General features: G+C 42.9%; 1 protein-coding gene across 5 annotated transcripts in view; it reads right to left on the bottom strand.

Moving 5' to 3' along the window:
- Positions 1-22,878, bottom strand: part of SEMA5B (semaphorin 5B) — a 277,400-nt gene that overhangs the window by 64,294 nt on the left and 190,228 nt on the right. For all 5 annotated transcript variants that reach the window (XM_063341108.1, XM_063341109.1, XM_063341110.1 and 2 more), the window contains 5 exons: positions 18,628-18,690; positions 8,438-8,536; positions 7,551-7,764; positions 4,709-4,994; positions 303-438 (listed from right to left, as the gene is read on the bottom strand). In XM_063341108.1, coding sequence (XP_063197178.1) covers positions 303-438; positions 4,709-4,994; positions 7,551-7,764; positions 8,438-8,536; positions 18,628-18,690 — 798 coding nt within the window. The remainder of the gene's footprint in view (positions 1-302; positions 439-4,708; positions 4,995-7,550; positions 7,765-8,437; positions 8,537-18,627; positions 18,691-22,878) is intronic.

The raw sequence follows: 22,878 nt of genomic DNA, 5'->3' as shown, positions 1-22,878 counted from the left end.
ATGCTTCAGAAGACTCAGGTTTGCTGGGGCTGTCACACATATACTCTGCACCGCACTGACCAAATCTGGGCATAAAGTGACTGAAGTTGTTCTATTATTTTCAAATTGCCCTTAACTGATAATCCCATGGTCTCAAAAACGAGCGGCAAGGAGTTCCACAAACTAAACTACTCATGAATATGGAGAAATACAATTTCTCTTCACTGTGGGTCTACCTGGAAAAATGAGCCCCGCACAAATCAGCCCAGTGGAGTGTCGGAAGGTAAAAGCGACTGGAGTAAAACAAAGGGCAGCAGTAGTACCTGGAAATTAGGGATGGGGTTTAATGTTGGCAGCCAGGCTGATCTTGGGTTTTCTTGGTAACGGAACGGGCCATTAAATGCCTGAGTAATGGCACTCAGATTGAAGGCACACACTGCTGAGGCAGCTATGCTGTTTCTGGAACAGGGGAGAAAAAAATCAATTTAATCATTAGAACATTGACATTTTCATCATAACAGACATCAAACTCCACTCAAATAAAATACCTGTAAATTGCTAGGTAGATGTACAGTGATACCACTCTCATGAGGAGTAAAAATAAATAAATAACTTGTAAAATGCAGATGGCTTGCAAGACAATTTTGAGAATGAATTTTAAGCGTGGTTTTAAAATGTCCGTGATTTAAGGGCCATGGAAGCAGTTCTGACAAGAAAGGTGAATACAGTTTAATTTGCATGGATTATTTGTGTCTGGTTTTATTTTTATTTTTTCAACAACCCGTCTATCTTTATTGATTACAAACAACCGAATTTTTAATCTCTTGCTGTTTCTCAAGGTGAAATTCTGTTTCTACAGGCTCCTGAAATCTTCAGGTATAAAATAGATCCCCTAATATTACATATACGTATATGTATAAAAATACACACATACATGCAGGGGGAGAGGGTGACAGTGCAAACCAGGCTGGTTGTTACAGCAGCTCAGCATGCAAAAAGGTCTTGCTAATGCGTGAAAGCCTCTGTTTTCAATGATCGCAGTTCACTTTGTGTTCCCAGCTGGGAATTGCATCTGTCTCGGGGCAGGCTGTTCACCACGCACGCACCAGCCAGGAGGAGCATGGGTAGGGAAATGCCACTGTAGGAAAGACTTTTTGGAAGGGAATTCGTTTTAGGGACGCTCCGCTGCCCAGTCAGACTCACACACAGATCAGTCCGCCTTCACTGTCCCATTTCAGTCATGGAGGACCCATTTCTGCAAGGTCCTGAGCAGGCTCAGCTCCTTTTGCCTCAAGAGGGTTGGAGGGCGCTTCCCGCATGGTGATGGCACCTCAGGGAAGCCAGCCCATAGAGGGACATTTGCTAAGTGTCACCTGAAATTCAAACCTGCTCCCAGCTCTCACCTTCCTCCCTGCTTTTTTTTTTTTAAAGAAAAAGAACAACGTTTAGAGAAAAAGATATCAGAAGAAAACTAAAAATAGGGCTAGCACAAGAGACTGACTCGTCACGGTGCCTTTTAAATAACCCAAGCCCCGCTGTATGTGTCTTTCTGCTAATTAAAGCAATTTGAATTCTCTGAAAAGAACACATTTTTTTTTACTAAACTAATAATTATAATCTCTTTCACACAAAAAAAAAAAAAAAAAAAAAGCCTTGGTCCACAATCCCAGACCGGGAAGCAGAAGAACAGATTCTTTCCCAGCTTATTTCTTCTGAGCAATACAACATGAGGAAGAACTTCTTGCTTTGCCTTCCCGTTCTCCGTTCCTGCCCCTGCCCCTTCCATCCCCAGAGTGATGGAGTAGTTCACTTCGAACGTGTCAAAGCATCGCCGGGCGAACCTTACTCCACTTCTGCCTGAACACCTCTGACGCAGGGCATGCTCACAGACGGCAGCTCTTAACACAAAGCTAATGATGGGTGACAAGTAAATGCCTTGAGGCACACATGGAACAAAAAGGAGAATGAGAAAGAAAATGAAAAAGGAAAAGAAAGAATAAAACCCCACTAGTCTAACAAAACCACTTTTTTTTAAAAAAGAAAAAAAAAAAAAAAAAGGATATTTTTAGGGCCCTGCTAAGGACTCCACAGTTTACCCCTTTCCCTTTGCTAGAGAGGAGAAAGGAAAGAGGTTTTTGATGAATCTGCAGCCCATTTTCCTTTCCATCTGTGGCCTGGCATATTTCCCGTCCCTCCCTGTGAAAAGTTTGATCCCAGTCTGAAGCCAGTGACATCAACTTGTGCAGCTGGCCCCTGGTGTGAAGTGCAACCTCCTTTATTCCCACCTCCTACTTCCTGTGATTAACTGGGTGGTTTAGAGAATGGGTTAAGTTCAATGAGGTTTTAACATTGCCTCCATTACCTCCCAGAAAAAATTTAATAAAAACTTCTTAAATATTTCATCAGCCGCTTCCCCAAAAAGCTCCCTTTCCACTGATTCAGCTGGGTATAACATAACATAAAGCAATAAATCTATATGTGGGTGTTACCACAACCACTAATACCCCTTGGTTATACAGTGACCCTAAATTCATTATACATGATCCTTCCAAAATAAAAATACCTTTAAACAAAAAAAATCATATTTTTGTGGTGCATCGGTACTCTACTATAAAGAAACTCAGACTGGAGCATACATCAACCCTCTTTGGTATGCAGAGCTCATGCAGCATGATATAAGTCCCAGTGGAAGTTAAAAGAATAATTACCGTTATTTCTCTAGTTGGATGACAAATTGGAACGTTTTCGCTTTGAACTCTCAAAAAGAACATCATGTTGTAGACCCAAAACACTACTTGATCTAACTTCAGCTATTATCAATAACCCATTTCTTCAGTTACACAAATGTTACATGTTATATTGTCCTCCAAATATACAAGAGAGAACATACACCCGTAACGTATGAAGAGCGACTTAAGCGTAACCCAGAGGAGATAGGTAACACTCATCATGTCTCACACTAAACCTGGGAGGCAGAAACGGCAGACGGGAAATCTTCCAACCAGAGGTAGCCTATGTCTCCCCGCTTTATATTCCAAAAACTATACAAATTTGATACATATAATATGGTTATTAATAATTTTGCCATTTCCAACTCTGTTCTTGACTGGATGAATGGACAAATGGATAGATAAAACATTATCATTACGGGCATAGAAGTCTTCTCTGATGGCAAAAAAAACCAAACAAAAAGTGTCATCTCAAATGCCCAAAGCAGTAGCCAGGTTTCCTTTTAATGTTCAGGAAGTTTGGCCACCATCCTTTAAATGTTTTCTGAGAATAAGTCATGCTCCTTTCAATCCCAGGACAGACTTTTCCCCAAAGTCCACAGTCAAGGTGCAGCACTCAGTCATGTTTATTTTTTCTAGTTGCTTCTCCACTGGCTCACTTTTAGCACATTGGCAATGGTAGTGCAGAAACAAAACATGGAAGGTGGATGAGGGTGGCCAACATTACCTACTTCTTGACATTTACAGAGCAGGAATAACATTCAGGCTCTGTTGACTCTCATAGTGAAACTCCCAACAGTGCTTTAGCTCAAGAAGTTGGGGCTGATGCTTTGTGACTTCAAGAGCTGAAGTTCAAGTCACACCAGCAAGTGACACATAAAAATAGGAAGGCCTATACTTCAGTGGGGCTTCACTTCTTTGGTTTGCTGTGGGCTTCTTGGGAACAGACCCTTATTCATATTAAACAGTACTCCATTGCACACAAAAACCACAAAGACATTGGCTGCCCAGCATGAAAAAGGCACTTTGAGAGTTTGTTGTGTGGAGTAACTAACTCAGATTTTCATTCTCTAGTTTACACATGAGGATAACACCCCCCTGGAGAACACGTATTACTGAAACTCAATACCATGCAGACTGGTTGTAGCTTGAAACTTATCATCCTAGCCTTGGGCTTCAAAGTTATTTGAGTTTTCCTGACTTAAAAATATATATTATGAGTTTTTTAATATATTTTTTAATTAACTCCTCTTCTCCTTTCTGCTTTCACAGCTACACTAAATCATTCCAATTACAAGTTTTTTCAATATCAAGCCAAGAAGAGGTGATTATGAAGTTTCAGAAATCATGCCTTCCCCTCAGAGTTCCAACACTGCTTTTGATTTGTGGACCTGAAACAACCTGTAGTGGAGGTACAGTCCCCCTTGGAAATGTCAAATGCTGTGTAGCCCGTATGACCTTGCTTCTACAGAGTGGTGTTCAACAGCAATTTGTGTTGTTTTCAGTCTAGGCTGTGGTGATCCCATCTGTCTCATTTTCCTCCTTCCAGTCCTTCTCTCCCAAACATATGTACTTGTCCATCTCCTGGGCCAGCCCCAGTGTTCACACATTTGTGTCAGGTTGCCCAGGCAGTTAACCTGGCTGAAAATTAATTACGTTTTTCTGTTGGGTCCTTTTTAGACCAGTTCTCTGAACTACACAAGTAGCATTGCCACTACAAAAAGTCAGAAGTCTGTCACAGCCCAGGTTTACATCAAATTAAGTTACCCTAGAACTGCACAGTCACCTTTTACGGACTCCAGAAATCTATGAACCATGAATTAAAAACATTGTCCTAGAGGCTGTATTGCCACAGTGGATAACACAGACCTATATATTCCGTCATGTTAACCGAAGGACCGTTCAAAAAAGTATTGCTTAGACCGTCTAAGAAATCAGGATATTGTCAGTCTCAGAATGCTGGGGATTAGAAGAAGGGCAGTAAAATCAGTGCAACTTACACATTAGTAGTGAAGACACCATAGATCAGATCTTGCTCAGGAAGGTAGAAGGTGCTCTGCAATTCATTATAATAGAAAGGGATTTCTCCAGCACGGGAGCAGTTCAGCCGGGCTTTCATGAAAGTTGTCCATGTGTCCTCCAGCAAAAATCTCCCTCCAATATCATTTTTGCAAACCCTTGCCACACGAGAATAGACTGTTTTCCCACAGTCATGTTCTACCGCGTTCTCACGGAAGAAGAAGTAGGTGAACAAACCGATGTCATAGGCAGCAATAAAGTTAGGCTCTGAAAAACAAACGTTTGAGGAGATTTATACAGGTGAGAAATCAATCCGTGCTCACTGACTTGCCCAATGCATTGCACCACCAGCCCCCTTTACACAGGCTGTCAAAGCTGGGGCCATGGGGAGTTTGGAGTCAGCAGATGACATAAAAACAGTAGATGAGAATAATGATATATGGGGTTATAGCGCTAGTTCCATTTTTCAGATCTTGGAAAGACCCCATTGTTTCCCCGCTTTATTGCCAAAGCTGCTACTGACTGCAGTGGAAGCAGAGTTCAACACCTTGCATATGCATGGCTCTTCTCTGTACCCATACTCATTTTACAATATAAAGCCTTCCCACTGGATTCCTTCACCTATTCACTTCTGAAGTGCACCTTATGGTGTGTTAAATATGCTACGTGCATCTGCCCGATCCCCCAGCCTGCTGCATTGAAACATTCAACCTACTCCTCCAGCACAATCACATTTGGCTCTTATCATGAAGTCTTTGCAGTTTCTAGGCACAGAAGATAATCTTATGTCCGTAAAACAAAACCATGCCACAGACTGACAGTATTGAAGCAAGCTCTCCTTAATTCTTTTTCTCCTAGAATTACTGTTATTATTTTCACAATAATTGAAAAGAACCTGGAATTGGTTTTGTAGTGAATATTTTAATTGGGTATTTAACAAAGCTTTAAAGTGTACGGTCTTTTATCAAAACAGTTTCTTTGGCAAAGGGAAAAGATTGGCCAATGAATAATATTTGACTAAACAAAAAAAACCCTGTTGGTTTTATACACTGCTTTTACAATGTTCATTTCTGAGCAATGCTCAAAGGAAGAAGAAAAAAAGGAAAGTACAGAATTCCTTTAATGCTGCAGCCCAGGAGTGAAAGGAGAACAGAGTTGTGGCGGAGGGAGAGGAAGGCAGGCTGATGCTACTGCAAGGCAGGTTTGGGAGGTAGATGATGGTACAGAGGGGAGTGCACTCCAAAGCATCTCCCATCAAATTTTCTCCTTCAAACAGCGACTCTTAAAGGGACCGTTGCGCTCACCAATCTGACCTTCCGTCTAACATGAACCAGAGGATTTCACCCTGTAATTCCACCATCGGATCCTGTAACTAACAGGTGAATTAGACCACATCTTTTGAAGCAGGTCTGATCTTACTGGGCAATGTCACATGGCTTTATATCCATCACTTCCCTCAGTGACTTGTTCAAATGACTAAATACTGCCCCAGCTGCAACCTGTACTTCTTTTTCCATTTGACATTATGTGGTTTCTGCCTCCAATCACAGGCTCTTGTCATGACTTGTCTGCTAGATTAAAGGACTTTATCCTGCCAGAAGTCTTCTCTTGATGTAAGTACTTCCATATCATGAACAAAACACCTTTTATCTCCTTTCAGAAAGATAAATAAATTGAGCTCCTTAAGTCTCTCGATGTGAGGCAGGCTTTCCTAGCTTCAAATCACTCCATGGCTCTTCTCTGAATCATCTTCAGATTTTCTGTTTCTTGTTGAAAAGTGTCCAGAACAGGATGAAATTACTCCAAGGTCCCCAACACTGCACAAAGTTATAAATCCAAGAGTCATGTTAGCTTTTCCAAACACAGAATAGAAACTCAGTTTCTGTTTGTGTTCCTGTTCCAATGTGACTTCTGTCTGAATTCTTCATTTGTGCACAGACAAGAGGCACATATTTCTAGTGAGTGTATACGGGTGATGCTGCTTCTTGGTCCTAATTTGTAGTCTTGCCTGATGACACCCTTTTCCCACAACTCTGTATCTCCATACTGACTTCAATACGCCCCAGGTCAGTCTCATTAAGCTCCAGAGAGTGCACAGTCCCACTGCTCGTACCTTTGGTTGAAAGGTCCTGAAATCTAATGGAAAGATTCTGAATATCTTGTCAACTTACCTGGGTCAAAGGAGAGAGGGAAAGGGGAATACTGGGTTCTCCATCACTACGGTCTGCTCAGGCAAGACGTGCTTTGCCCCAGTCAGAATGTGTGGACTCAGTGCAGGAATTATTGGTTGAAATTCTATAGCTTGTTTGATATAGGGTATTATCACACCAGGGTAACAGCTGCTTTTAATAACTATAAATCCACAACAGCGTGGGTTCACGTGGAACATAATGTGCTGTGAAATTTCTCATTTTCGGACTGATCTTGCACTGAAACCAACCATCTTCAGCTGAGCCAGTGGAAGCTGAGGGTGCTTAACACCATGCAGAATTGGGTCAACAATATGATGCTTTAAGTTGGTTTTGATCTTCAAATCTCTGAGTGGTTTTCTTGTTAAAAAGATGCATTTAGTCATCTCACAAGACAAAGACCCATATATATGTTAAGTAGTCTTTAAGACCCACTTTCTATATTCTAAATCAACTTCTCTGAAATACTTCCAGGCTATTTTTAAATGTCTTCTAAGCTGCATCTATTACCGCAACGGAAGCCCTTCCCCATCATAACTCTGGATCCCAATATGAAAACAGAGGGAAAGATTTACAAGCCTGCCAAGTTGACTTTAATACACCTCTTGCTCAGATATGACCCACATGACTTTACCATTGAGCCATTTGGAGTTGTATTGTGCTGTCCTAAGTGGGGGAACATTTCCAAGGCTGCGGTAAATAGCAGGATCCCGTCCAGAGAAATCAATTACAGTTGCAGCGTAGAGTTCTCCTCGCGATGTGATCACAGCTGTCGAGTTATGCCGGGGGTCGTACGGGCACCGAGCCACTCCATTAATTCTGTCAATGATTTTGCTAAGATTTCCTACCTGTATTTAAAAGGAGGGAGGTACAGAGAATTCAGTTTACCCGCAAGTACCTATGAGTAAAACCCTGATTTTAAAAAACCAGGCAGCTATAAGAAAGTAACATCAGTGATGACTGTAAATTGATCTTTACATCTATTGTTTGCCAACATAAGAAGTTGTATCTGAGCCTCACTGATCTTATTCCTTTGTAAGAGGGGTAATTTCCCAGTCAATAAAGCCTGTAGGCCCCAACCCACTCAGTGTAATCCGGTGCTCCTGCTGCTAGCACAGGTTTCTAATCTTCCATAGGCAACTCCTGAATGTGTACTGGCATTAAAAAATATTAACATAAACATTGCTCTGGATCTGTTCCTGCCTCCTTTGAAGCCAAAAGGAGTTTTGCCATTTATTTTAAGGAAATGTTTAAGTATTCAGCTCAGGAGGCGTTCACAGCTAAGCTTGTCTATATTCCCCATTTTCAATAGCATACCCAAGGTTTACATTAGTAGCACTTTGTCCAGATCCAGCTCCCCACCTGCTGATACACCCACCACCCCAAAGGGGCTCAAAGAACAAAACCAAAACAATTTCAGATCAGCTACATTTGGAACATATTCTCTACAGCCATGATGCCCTGACGGCCTTCCCCAGAGCACATGTATCTCTCCATCACTGCAAAAGAGTCGAAACAGACCTGTCGACTGGAACACACCGGCGAAAAGGCATTGGTACCACAGGTAAAAACCTTCTTGCCATAAACAATCAGCACTCGGACATAGTTCTGGCACTCTTCCTAGAGGGACACAAGACAGAGACAAAGCATTTTTGAAATGGAGACTGTGGGGTTATTTATTATGTTAAAAAAATTACCTGTATTTCAGCTGGAATACACCTTCCTTAGCTCTAACTCGGAGTGAGGTTTGTTGCATCGAGCAGCGCACACCTGTAGGGACTAGCGGTCTAAGTGAGCAAACCCAATTTGCTGGTTATTTCTCTAATCATAGCCGTGCACAGTCCCTGGGTAGGATGCTATCCATCAGGTTGACTCTGTATTAGCTACACCAGTGCCTCTGTCTGTGCTCTGCATAGACTGGAGGAGGAATCCCCGCTCTTTTCATGATGATACTTCTGACCTATTTTTCCCAGTAATGCTGCAGCTTTGAAAACATTACCCAGACACAAACTCCCATGAAGGGCAGTGGGTCCATTTGCACTATAATTCACACCACTGCCAGCAGGAAAACAGCAGGAACTTCTCTTTCATGGACCAGGCTGGTCAGGGGAATCCTGTGCTTGAACAGGCTGTTACTTCCTGCTTCCCACAAGGACTGCGTGCTCAGGATTTTCCATGGTAGAAGGAGTTTCTCTTTCAGGCCAGGTCAGCAAGAAACAGCAAATCCCCTCTTCTCAGCTGCACGACTGCTTGCTGGTACAAATAGGCAACTCCCCCCACGTGCCAGTCCCCAAAGGTGTGGGGCTCCAGATGTCCCACGCTGGGGCAGAGGTGGCAGCACAAGGCTGCAGCTGACTTTTTTCAGAAAATCCCCTTCATGTTGTTGGAGAGAGGCACAATCTTTCTTTGTCCCCGCAGCCTCATATCCAGAGACCTGTGTACTGCGGATCAGGCTAACTGAGCATCTTTGGGGAGTTAAGCACTGGGGGAAGAAGAGGCCACATAAGGCAGGGACTTTCTAACAGAACACGCAAGGAAAGGGAGGTATGAGATCCGCGTGCAACTCCCACAGGCAGTGCAAAAGGCTCGAGAGCCGCTTGCCCCAAGGTTCGTCTGAACAGCCTCGATGAGAGCTGTACAGCGAGCCTGGCACCAGCCTGCCTGCCCTGGGCTCTGGGCGCACCTCGGAAGAAAGGATGTGAGCAACAGCTAATGAGTGGCACCCACCGGCCTCCAAGTGAAGAAAGTCTATTCTATTCTACTGTAAACAGAAAATGAAACTTGTTAAAAAAATAACAACCTCGGCTGGGTTATCCTGGCTGCTTTGCTTTCCTCCCTCCAATACATCATAATTTGCCACTAAGCTGAGCCTACAGCTGTAGACACCGCTTCTCCCTCTGTAAGCAGCAATCACTCTGCGAGCTTGCCTGTCTCACAGCGCTCCACACTGTTGATCATTTCCCTGAAGACTTCATTTGCAAGATTCAGCAGTGTAAAAACACTCCCTATCATTTGGGAAGGAAGAGGCTTGCTTAGCTGGATTACGTGCTATCTCCTTTCATTTGCTCTATGGAAATCATCTCCTTGAAGGATGGCATTTAGCGAAACCCCACCAGTGTTAACCACAGACAAGCAACTGCATGGGCATGACACGTGAGGCTTGCTTTTGAATGGAGAAGATGAGAGGGCCCGCACTCCAGAGCCAGCCCAGGAGCACTCGCCCAGCCCGGGCAGAGGCTACAGAGTACCATGGAGCAGGTGCTGCCGGTCTTGAGTCTCAGCAGGGGTATCGGGGATCACATGCATAGAGCCTGGCACCCGAAAATGAGAGCTTGAATTCAGAGCTGGGTCGATTCAGCACTTCTTATTTCAGGCGCAGATCAGTCATGGTGACTGTGCATCAGTCTATCAAACAGGACCTTCAGAAGCACCGTCCCACCTGCTATGTGTTGAGAATAGAGATCTTGTCGCTTCCTCAAGCAAGACGAACGGCTTGCCAGCCTCTCTGCCCTCTCCCATCATCGTTACATGGTGCTGTGAGCCCTGTTAGTTATCCCCTGCCCTAGAGACGTCTGCATTTTATGAGTGGGTTAAGTAACTCCTCTTTCTATAGAGCACAGTTATTCACTCCCACATAACTTTAGGACCACTATGTATTTAATTGCAAAGTACTAGAAATTCGGGAGGGGATACTTTAAAAAAAAAAGGTATGGGCTCCTCTCCCAACAGGGTTTTGTTTTCAGAATATGATTGATTTGGCATCTAACCCAGCATGCAGCTCTGCACCCAAATTTCACACAATAAGAGAATACCCATTTGCTCCCCCTCCGCTTCCGTCTTTCTCTGCTTTGTGCAGAGTCTGAGCGTAGCTTTTGACCCAAACCAGCTAATATTATTTATGTTGCTGGACCCTTTCCTGCCTAGGTACTTCAATATATTCCTATCTAAACTTCTGTCCTGCAGAAATCTAAAATCCTAATTTGCAGAATTCTCTTCTTTGCACAGAACTATACTACAGATCAACAGACTTCAATTTCCATTAAAATCTTCCCAGCTGAGAAGACAGCACACAAAAAAGAATTTCTCTGCAAGGTCATGTGCTGGATGGTCTTCTGGAGCCTACTGGCAGTGATGCATCTCTTGCACACTTTACTCCAAGGCGCAGTAGCCTGGGTTGGTAAGGATGCAGGAAACTTGTAAAATACTGTGTTATTTTAGCCTAATTAAGCACAGTTTTATTTGTACCCATTCAGTGCAAAGCAGAAGTTATTTATTGAAACAGAGGAGAAACCATACTGAGCAAATATATCTGCTGCTGTCTGAACCTGCACCAGAACATTTAATCCATGACTTCCAGCCCATTCTCAACTGCGGTAGCAAAGAGCAAAAGAGCACAGTCAGTCTGGACGAGGTGTTAGACTGGAAACACTTGACAGCTGATGCTCTTCAGAGAACTGGATGCACCAAGCTCATTACTTATTTCATTGGCTGTAAGAGGGAGAAATTTGGGTGACTAGTGGATGCTTTCCACTCTGCTTAGATAATGATGCCTCTAGGCATGGTCCATATGGGGCCAGACTCTTTTCAGTGGTGCCCAGCAACAGGACAAGGGGCAACAGGCACAAACTGGAACATGGGAAATTCCATCTCAACATGAGGAAAAACCTCTTTACTTTGAGGGTGGCAGAGCACTGGAACAGGCTGCCCAGAGAGATGGTGGAGTCTCCTTCTCTGGAGATATTCAAAACCTGCCTGGGCGCGTTCCTGTGCAACCTGTTCTAGGTGACCCTGCTTTGCACAGGGGTTAGACTACATGATCTCCAAAGGTCCCTTCCAACCCCTACCACCCTGTGATATCCAACCATAGTTATTCCTATGAATTCGCTGAGCAGACGTTTTCCCTGGGCCTGCCTTACTGATGGAGGTTTAACAGCACTCCATGCTCCTGGAGGAAGAGCAATGAGAACACGTACGTTTCATCCAGTGGTCTCAAAGCAATGTATAACAGCTTTAAGTAATGTTCTGTAGGTAGCGTTTTGAAATAGATGTGCATTATCTGCCTGCCTGTTTATTGATTCACCCTATCTATCTGGGTGAATCAAGACACACAGGTGCTAAAGGACTTGCCATGGTGACACACTGAGTCAGAGGAGATCCCGAAGGACACCAACAAAGATTGACCTACCAGACCCCACCACTCTAGCCTGCCTGGCCCAAAGAGGAATACTGTGCTCATCTGTTATTTCTTACTGCTGTAGCCACTGCCAGTCATGTCAGTCTATGAAAACCTCCAACAAAAGCAAAGAAGCAGCACAACCACGTAAGTGCTCCAGCTTGCAGGATTTTTCTGAAGACACCGCTGATGAGATTTACATGAGATCTCCTTTTTACCCTATTCTCAAAATAACTAGCAAGGAACAGCCTCCACTCTTGTGTTCTTTAAACCGGCCTGGATTTGCTCTGAAAAATCATTCAACATGCCGCTCTCTGCCACAATTCATAGTTCAGGCAAGTGGCTAGTAAAATGATCTCACAAACCCTTACAGAAAATAGGAGCTATTTAATGCAGTTTGTTCCATGTGGCTGGAAAACTCTAGGCATACAGGAGGCAAAATTCAGATGGGCTTTAATATAGCCAGAAAATCTGGCAAGCTTGAACCCAACTCTGTCCAGACGAGACAATATTTGGATCCTGCTCTCACATTATGGAGCAGACAGTTAAATCTGTGTATGATCAGTCTGCAAATCTCATCGCCAGAAGATATTATTGGGATCAAGAGATTAAGGATTTAAATAAAGGGGGAAGACTGGGTATTTATATGGTTAATGAGAATAACCCAGTTATATTAGTTGGGATTACTATTAAATATATGGCAGAGCTGATAAAAACCTGCGGCTCATCGCCAGAGCATTAAGGATATCTCCAATTTTCCTACGAATTGCATGTTACCCACTTTGGGGTTCTTGCTCCTTCCTCAAAATTACCTGGTACTGGTCTCTTTTTTGAGATAAGACCTTAAATTGAGCAGATACCACTCTTCTCCAGTCTAATGACCCTTGTTTTCCTGGTAAGGGAGAGTACGTGACTTCTAATGCTCAAGCCTACATGGCACTGGGTCTCACAGTCACTAAATGAATGAACTTCAGTGAAGCCCCTCCCTCCCTGCAGTTTCAGCCTATCCTCATTTATTGCAGTTTCTGCAAAATTTAGATGTAAACGTGTCTGTCTGTGAATGCTGTAATGTCCATAACTGTAGACAGGACCAGGCCTCTTTCTAGCTCATGTAGATGTCAGGCTGCTTTGAAAGCACATTTCAAACCCAAGAACCAAGAGCGGTGCCCTGTTACTCCCTTCATTCATGTGGACAGGGCAGCAAACGGAGGGGTCGAACTCCTGCCGGCTTCCGTCTGAGGTAAAATTCAAAAAGGCATTTTCAGGATGCTGCGAATAAGCCAGCTGTAGGTGCTTCTTGAGTCGTTTCATCTGTCATCTCTGAACACTGGAGTTCTCAAATGTTTAAGCCCTTAATCTCATTGTACAGATGTATTTTTCTTTGAAAGCGTAACCATATATAGCCACTACTTTAATTGCCCTTTTACTTTGAATAAACCACTCAAGTCCCATTTTCAGAGATCCCCTTTTTAATGCTTTCTTTTTTTAGGCTAACACTATTTCATCACTTACTGATATATTTTAATCATAGATTAAAAACATATTTACATATTGTATGAGAAAAATAGCTGTTTCAGATGGTTTGTTGTCCTCAGTAATAAACACAAACTCCTGGAGCGCAACCTGCAGCGCAGAGATCAGCCAGAAGTCCCATGTTACCCCTTCAACAACATTTTAAGAGTGCAGCAAACATTTATCTGTTGCCGTTCATCCCAATTTGTTAAAAAATAATCAAGATCTAACATGTTCTCGAGCACTGTTATTAATGCGCTCTCAGATATCTATATTTATTTCTTTGGACAAACAATTCTATTAATCAGTTTCAGCCAATATCCTGACCAAGCTGTCTTTCTCCTCTGAGTGCAATAGATAGCAAAAAGAATTGCTAATGATTTTTCCAGCAAGTTTTCTTTAATGGACTTCAAATCAAATTTGGGGGCTGATTCTGCATTGATAGCTTAGCAGAAGTACTAGGAATGTAAGTTCGGATCTCTAGGAACAGTTACAAATGGGGGAAAAAAATAACGGACAGCCTCCCGATTATTTCCGTTTGCCTGGGGATTTATATGGTGCCTGTCCTACCTGGATGCCTATTATTCCTAAGTGGCATGGAGGTTCCCAGCTCCATTAGATAACCAGAGGGCACCTCCTCTGTGTGACACAGAGCCACTTGAAGGCCTGAAACAGCAGATTCCTCCATTAGCTCCAAACCCATTCAGGTGGGCTCTAGCCTTGGGCTGGGATTTCCCTGTAACCTGTGAATCATAAGACCCCCCAGTATCAGGACATCATACAAGAAAAGGAAGAAACTATACTGGCAATACGGTGGGACAGCCGAGAGCTGGATGCCTATCAGACGTCTCTCTTGGTTCTTTCTTGCTCCAAAAGTGTTATTAGTTCATCATCTTCCTTCTGGCTACACAAAGCTCTTAGGACAGCATGTAAGAAAGAGCTGGATCACTGACATTTTCAGAAACAGTTCCCTTTCACTTTTTGAAATGACAGTGTGCTGCTTTTGGAAAGTTAACAAATAATTCTGTGCTTAGACAGGAGAAAAACCAAAACAACCTTCCATGCCAGGCAAAATTCCTTAGATGTGGTGGATGTGGACTGTTATGCAGAGACAAACCAATTACAATCTAGAAGCTGAGCAACTCCGAATGAAATTAAATACACCTCTTCCCCTTCTGCTCTATCCATCACTCATTTTAAATACAACCTCTGGGTGATATTACTTGGAAGACAAAAAGAAAGGCTTTTTTCTCTGCATTGTCTCTCAGTAACGTGGATGTTTTCCAGGGGACAGTTTTAAGGTGCTGATCAGGACACATTTTATAAGTGTTGCAAAAATAAGAATGATGACTAGTGGAAGCCCACGTGGATCTCCAGAGACACGGCAAATAAAGCATATACAACCCTTTCAGGAAACCACAAGTTTTGGTTGATAAATATGACATAAATGAAAAAGGCTTTTCTGAGGTGTTTGCTTTAATACCACATGACATATTGCAGAGAGTTAATTTTAAAATCTGGTTCAAGAACATATACATTAATGGATTAAAATCTGATAAATTACTGGACTGAAAAAAGTCCTCAGAGTGAAATTCTTCACAAACTTGCTACTCTAGCAGGGTCCCAGATGGGGTGGTGCTAGCCCAGTATCAACATTTTTCTTAACGAACATTTGTAGATAACCCAAATGTTACGAAAACAGTAATTACCAGTGAGGTCAAAGCCTCACTATAGTGATATATGCTAGGCTGGGGAGCTGGACCCAACAAATAAAATAAATTTTTGTAAGAAAGATATGCATTTAACAGCAAGGAACAAAAGGGCTCTATGTATAGACTGGGAGATAACATCCCAAGACCAGCAACTGTGAAAAGGATTCAGTGGTCACAGTGTCTAGGCAATTTTGCATGATCTCCTACGGCAGAAGAGCTTATGAAACTGCCAGGTATATGAGCAGAAGAGGGTGAATAAGAGGTGGAAGACTGTTCTAATCACACTCAGGCATTAGAGAGATTGACAAGGGAATACAGGTGAAAAATTGGAGTGTACAGAAAACAGACACAAAAAATATTCAAGGGCAGTAGAAAAATGACTTGGAAAAAGAGGCTTGGAGAACTCAGCTTTTTACTTTATCAAAAAGCCTAAGTACTGATTTGACAAGAGCTTATAAGTGCCTTTGTAAAAAATAAATATTGGTAACTAAAGGGCTCTTTAATCTAGCAAAGAAGGGCAAAATGAGACTCAGCCACTCTAAACTGAAGCCAGATCCAAAGAGGAAATAAAGCACATGTTGTTAACAGGGAAGGTCATCTGCCATTAGACCAAGCCAGCAAAGCACACAGTCGGCCCATTTGCTTCTGTTCTTCAGTTCAAAACTTTTTGCCTTTCTCAAAAAGGTACAGCAACCAAACACAAGGTACTGAGCTCCGTTTAGGAATAAGCAGGTGAAATCTGTGGCCAGAGCTACACAGGGTGTCAGGAGAAACGACCAACCTAATAGTACTTTCTAACCTCAAACCTGGGACCCAGATTTCTCATTTCCCTTTTCTCTGGCCAATAGGTACTTAAATGTGGAGTAACCGTCATGCCATAAGAATTATACTTCTGTGATACGTATTTTGTGGCTTCTATTCTTGCCATTTTTATTTTTCTTATGGTAAAGCTCTAAGCATTTTAGAAGATATTTTCTAAGCAGCAGGAAGAATCTGATTTAGATACTCAACAGGCATCAGAATGAAGGTGGAAGAAAGGCATTTCAATACACATGGTAGCTTTGAAAACCTCACCCTAAAATACATACATCATTAAATCAGCAAGGAAAATGGACCAGTCATATAACTTACTCAAATTATGCTGTGAATTAATATAAGAGCCAAAGGTCCTCCTTATTTCTAGCCTCTGTCACCACATATCTAAGTGCCTGACAATCCATAACATATTTATCATCAAATCATCTATGCTAGGTAGAAAACTGCCATAAGTCAAGTTTTGACAAAGCAGAGCTGAGGCAGACAGAGCTCTGGATCTTGTCCCATCATTGCACAGCAGCATCAGAAATATTCATGTTAGTGCTGCCCTCACTTGCTGCATTTACCCAGCCAAGGGCAGAGATTCTGGGTCAGAGCTGGAGTAGAGCACTTCACCAGCTGACTAGGCTAAACTTGGTATTTTTGGAGCTAGCGCTAAGTCATTTCACTGCAGTGTAACAAACAATGAACGTGTAGGGTCCCTAAGAGGGACTCAGCCATGGACACACACGTTAGAGTAGATGCAGACTTGGGAGATCTGAGTTTACTTAGCTACTGCAGAATCCTTCCACCTTTGTTTGTAGCTTCATGTCTTCTGGTCAGACTCTTAGTCAACACCTCTGTTTGCCATTAATTCTATGTCAAGAAATGTCTAAAAATCTGCTTAATTATTGTTCCTCAGAACTTCACACCCATGGCCACTGCACCCACCAAACAATTTCAAGCTCTGGATCACAATCAGCATAAACTCAGCTGTTCAGAGCATTATCCTCATGAAATTCTTTGGCAAACTCTTTGCAGTGTGAGGAGGAAGCAGCAGTGAAGATACTCAGACCATTGCTTTCTTTTGGCATGACGGTAAAAAAGACAAATTGAAATTATCCTAGAATTTGTTCAGTCAAATGCATGGTTTTATCCAGGGGTTGACAAAATAATTCTGGGTTATAAATTCAAATTCTTCATGAACAATAGGATACAATTTAAATCTCACAAATTTTACAATGGAAGAAAAGAGCAAGATCCTTTCTTTACACATTTTAAAGTACAAAGACTAAAAATTCAAAAATTCCTCATATCTTGGGCTTTGGAGTTTTCTAATTTTGTACAACTTCTCTTGGGTTCTTCTTCTAGCGGCTGGCCGTGGTTGGTGTCCACCTAACCCAACCCAACCCATTTTTGCCTCTGTGAATGTTTTCCTGCATAACATAGATCCTACATGAGACTCTAACAGATGTTCTAGGATACCCATACTCCTGCTCTCCACAGCTACATGAAGTAAACTGTTGCCTATCCAGCAAGATTCAAGCTAGCTTTTTGTGTATATACAAGTTAATACAGTAATCACGTAAAGTTTATTATATAAAATGAGTGTGGTCAATGGAAGATCATATAATCCTGCTGTGTTTAAAGCACTGAACTGGAACTTGGCAGAATTCCCGCATTTTCAGCCAGCCACACAATCACTCTCTGCTTGACTGTCCACATGTAAGCACAGATCGTGCTTATCCTCTCTTATCCTTTGTCCGACTCCTTTGGTTTAGACTGAGAACTCTTTGCTGTATACTATTAAGGACAGACAATAGGACACCCTCTCATTTGAGGCCTGAAGATTTTTGAACAGTACCAACACCACGTTTGAAAAATTTCTTGCTTTTAGATACATGGTTTTGTTTTAGCTTCCCAGAAAAGAAGCGGGAAGGACCTGTGTTTGGATTAGAAATGCCTGCAAACTCCAGCCTACTGGGACAGCATGCCTTGGTTCAAGCAATTCTTGCTTTAAACTGCATTTTAGCAGACTGCACCTGCCTCCAAAGCAGCTCTGTGAAATTCCACATGAACAAACAGCAGTGTGATAGCAGATTCAATTCTCATGTTCAAGTGAATTATACAAAGATGAACTCTTGCAAACAAGCATTGAAGCCTACGTGGCCAAATGCCAGCGGCTCACTGCTGAGTACCAAGAATAAGCCAACCTGCCCAGCCTCAGACCCCACTGCAAGATGTTACCCCTGGCTTGCCACCACTCTGCTCCTTGATGTGTCACAAATTGTGTCCTCTCCAGCAGTGAAATCACCTTTAAATTTCATGCAGAGCAAGTCTAATAACTTGGACAGGAGGCCTTTGAAATGGCTTGCTCTGTGGTGCTTATACACTTGTGGTGGTAGACCTAAACTGCTGCAAATTTACAATCTCAAGCTGCTGTCAGATGCTCCCTGTGTGCATTTCACATGGTGTAAATAAATTTACCCATAGCATCATTGTAGCAAAGCAAAACTTACCTCTGTTTTCCCTTTACTTTGACAGGACCTCCTGGTGTCTTCATCTGAACCCCATGCTGTTGCCTGAGAAACCAAAATGCACAAGTCACATGACAATGCCACCAACCACCATGTCTGGAGACTCCCAAAACAAGAGCAACCATCTCCAGCCAATTTACATAGCCCAATTTAAAAGCAGCATTGTGACGGTAAACATGTATCTCGCTCCCACTGTGCTCACAGTGCACGCAAATGATAAATAGATGAGAAGTCCAGAGGCAGAAGCAACTGGAATGTTAACAGAGGACAGACTTTAATTTACATATAAATACAACTCCTGATCATCATTCAACTGGAAGGTCCAAGACATAAGCCCCACACACCGAGCCATCACCTTTTTTCTAAGAGGATAGTGCTGTATAAAACCGCCAGCTTTCATCACCAAAACGAACACCTTCCCTGCAGCGAAGTCCAGTAGTTCTGCACAAATCTGCTGGTCTTCTTAAATTTACCCACAAGATTATCACCTTCTAAGTAATCCTGCAGTGAAGTGAACCGGATAAACCAACAACTGGGAGCTGACAGGTGAAATCAGGAGAGATGGGAAGCGGGGAGAAAGGTTGGATGATGATTTGTGATGCCAGCCAAGTGGGGTCAGGCCCTGAGATGGAGTAAAACGCATTAGGGCTAAGGGCACTATTGGCCAGGGGCCGAGAGCACCTGGGATCTCCAGTCGGCTCTGACTGACTGCTTCAGCGTGAAGAAGCCCCTTCGTTCACAAGAAAAGTCAAGACCAGCAAAGCTGCATTAGAGAAAACTTTTAGATTTAAAATATTCAGCAACATACCCAACCATTCAGTGCCCTCCACAATTTTCCTCCCTTCAGCACTTTTTTAAAATAGTGCTAACAAATTCAAGCAGGTATTGTTAGCTGGAGGTGAAAATACATATAAACATCCATACTATACATAATACATCATTCTGAGTAGAAGAAAAATAGCTCTGTTACATAGGGAAAGGCCAGGCTCACAAAGTTCAGATACAGATCCAAACTTCCCCTAAAAGAGCCAGGTTTTCTTTTTTTTTTTTCCCCAGTCCATTACCAACGCAGGAAATGGCTTGAAAGTTCAGTCCAGATCTAAACTCTTCTTGAACCTTCTCACTGCAGCCAATATATTTTTTTTAAACTTTGGGCTTTCATAGAAATTGTCCCCTTGACACATGATAAATCCTGTTTTTTGCGGAGGAAAGATGAGAGACCAGTAAGAAAATGGAATCAATTTCCCACCCTCAGCTCAGGTCCACGAAGACGCTCAGAACTGCAAGAAATGCCACCACCTGGCAAATGGATTTAGACACAACACTGGGGGAAAGGATATTTCTACCTCATTCTAAAAAATGGTATCTTCTCCATTAGCTGAGCATTCAGTTCAATTTGGCTTGAAGTAAGATTTTACGAGCACATGCAAAGATCTGGTGGGAGAAGGGAAGAGCACAGATCTTTCCCTTGCAGTCACTTGGGAAATACCTCCCATGTACTGCAGTCCAATCCAGGCTGAAGGCCAAAATCTTGTGCCTCAGAAGCGTTTTTTTGAGAGCTGGGATAAGTCCTTGCTGGAAAGGATCATTTAGCCATATCCTGAGAGGGGATATATCACTGGATGAGAAAGCTCACATCGATAAGCCATCATAGGAGAGCAAGGAATTTTGACTGGTAAGTCCCAGGAGCCCTTGACATCTGTAAAACCACTGTGCAGCGGCGTTTGGATCCACAGTCCCAAATCTAGCCCCTATTCATCTAACCACAGTATCCTTGCACCTTGGATCAATTTTTGATAACCTTAATCAAAAAAAAAAAATCCAGAAAAGAGACAGCTCATCAGGTGGCTCTTCTTCCCATTTGAAAAACAAAGACAGAGCACGCCCCATTATACAGCCCAGTTTACCTTAACAGTGCTTGACAGGGCAAAACGAAAACAAAAATCGTAGGTTACTTCAGCAATCAATGCTGCTTCTCTGCAAATACTCTGGGGTCTTCTGGGATTGCAGCAACACAATAGAGAAGAATTTGGCCTCCTAGGGGACACCTAGCTCTTCCTGCCAGACACCTGCACCGCAGAGCTTTGAGGCACGTTGCAAACGTAGCTCATGTCAGAGCACTGGTCCCCTCCAGCTATGTTCTCAGTGCCTAACTGATTAGTTATATTAGGCAACATTATCCTTCAGCTTTCTGAAGCACCACCTTGATGAGTCTAGTGATAACAGAAGTTCTTGGTGATGGCCCAGATGATAGGAACATGTTGTTTTTGACTGCGCCATTAGTCAGGGTGCACTTCATTAGAGCTAAGAGGATAATTAAGCAATATGGCAATCCAGAGCATGTTTTACAAGTCCCACACATGTCTTCGGTGGGACAGGGAGGAGCTAGTTTGAGGGCTGAGTAACTCCAATGACCCATAGTGACTCAAAGAAAATATTCATGACCCTGCAAAGTAGAACATCTTGTCAATAATAAAAATATAATTGCAAAGCCAAGGAGCTAATATGTGTTTAAATAATTGCACTACAAGGTATGAGTATGTACCAGTCAGCTGACCTACAGCCTAGACAAGTCCTTCTGCTGGGCTCCCAGGAGCCCACACACATCTGTGGTCACGGCCTTTGGGTTGGACCTGGTTCTGGGCAGCCTCAGACCTCTGAGCTTAGGGCTTTCACATGAGCTTTACAGCATTGTTTGGTTCTTTACTTGACTGATCAGCTCTCTTTTCAGATCAAAATGTCCCACTCTTGTCATCTCTGTTGTCTTGGGGTTCTCTGTGCAAACTCCCAGTGCAATGGTGGTGCTCTACTTCCTGCATCTAACTGGTATGTCCAACCCAAGCCCCTCCTTCCCAGGTGAAATTTTCTTCCTCTGCCTTAGATCCATTTTGCCCCAGTATCAAACTAAATCCTGGACATTTGACAGAGAAACCTCCAGAAAGATCTCTCTTCTGGACTATATCTGTGTGTACCCCTGTGTTTCTCAGTGGGGCAGACACCTACCTAACACTTGCCTAACACCACAGCACTGTAAGGGATGCTCTGGACTTTCGTCTGCTTACCTGATCATAACACTTCTCAATAGCCAGCTTCTTGCACACTGACTTAGGTGCCTTTCCTCATCTGCCTCAATAAACCAAATTAATACTATTTCTTTTCCATCTGAAAGCTGCTTCTGCACACTTGGACGAGGTACAAACTGCATCCACCAAAAGTTTTTGTCACTCATTTGGATCGGTTTTGGTCACATCATTGGATGATGAGGTCATCATCCTCAATTTGTCATTCATTTTCTCAGTTGTCTGAGACATTTAAGTTTCCCAGCTCCGTAAAACACATCTGGGATGATTGTTGTACTTCCTGCTACAGATGTCAGTCAAAAGCAGTAGAGCAGACACCTCTGGACCCATGTGTCAATAAAACAACTTTCATGGCATGCGTCATGGAAAACTGAGCCTGAATGATGTGACAAACCTGTGAGCAAGGCTATATACAAACACAGGACAGTACGTACTTTTTCCTAGCTGCTTCCTCCTTGCCATTTGCTTAAGCAGCCAAGCAAACACTTTTTTTAGGCTATCAGGATGTCAGCAATTCCTCCCCTTACATCCTTACCAAGAGCACTCCAGCTCCTCATGCTACCTCCTTACAAGCATCTCTTCCCTCCTGCATTTCCAGTAGAAATGCAGTTTCTAACAGTGTTCCCAGTCTCTTTGAGGATCTCTTATACAACCATATGGCCCATGTGCAGAATAAGGGGAACACCAGATTCATATACCGTACGAATGAAACAACCAGCTCAGGGCTGCAGCTGCTGTGTAAGACAAGAACCGTGCAAACCACGAGCAGGACTGCCCAGCCACCTGTGCAGACAGGCATGAGAGTGTTAGCAACTTTGTCCCTTAACTGAAAATGCAATTAAATATGCCTTCCTTCAGCCTATTTGCAGGGACACCCAGTTCTTCACAACTCGATTTCTGTTCATCAGTTCTATGCAGGCAGATTTTCTCAATTAAAAAAAAAGGGGGGGGGGGGAGGGGGTGGTGTTGCGTGTTATTTCTGCATCTTTAGGAAGTCACATGAAGGAGAACAATCACAGGAGAAGGAGTCACGTACCTCGTGCAACACTACCCAACCAGAAATTAATAGAAATGGGCCACAATGGCTAAGCTCAGTGCCTATCTGACTATTCAAATGTCACACTCCAACACAGAAAGAAAGAGTTAACGTCTC

The sequence above is a fragment of the Chroicocephalus ridibundus genome, chromosome 7, assembly GCF_963924245.1.
Source record: "Chroicocephalus ridibundus chromosome 7, bChrRid1.1, whole genome shotgun sequence".
NCBI classification, from domain to species: Eukaryota; Metazoa; Chordata; class Aves; order Charadriiformes; family Laridae; genus Chroicocephalus; species Chroicocephalus ridibundus.
The sequence above is the reverse complement of the archived record's forward strand: the minus strand, read 5'-3'. Positions and strand labels throughout refer to the sequence as shown.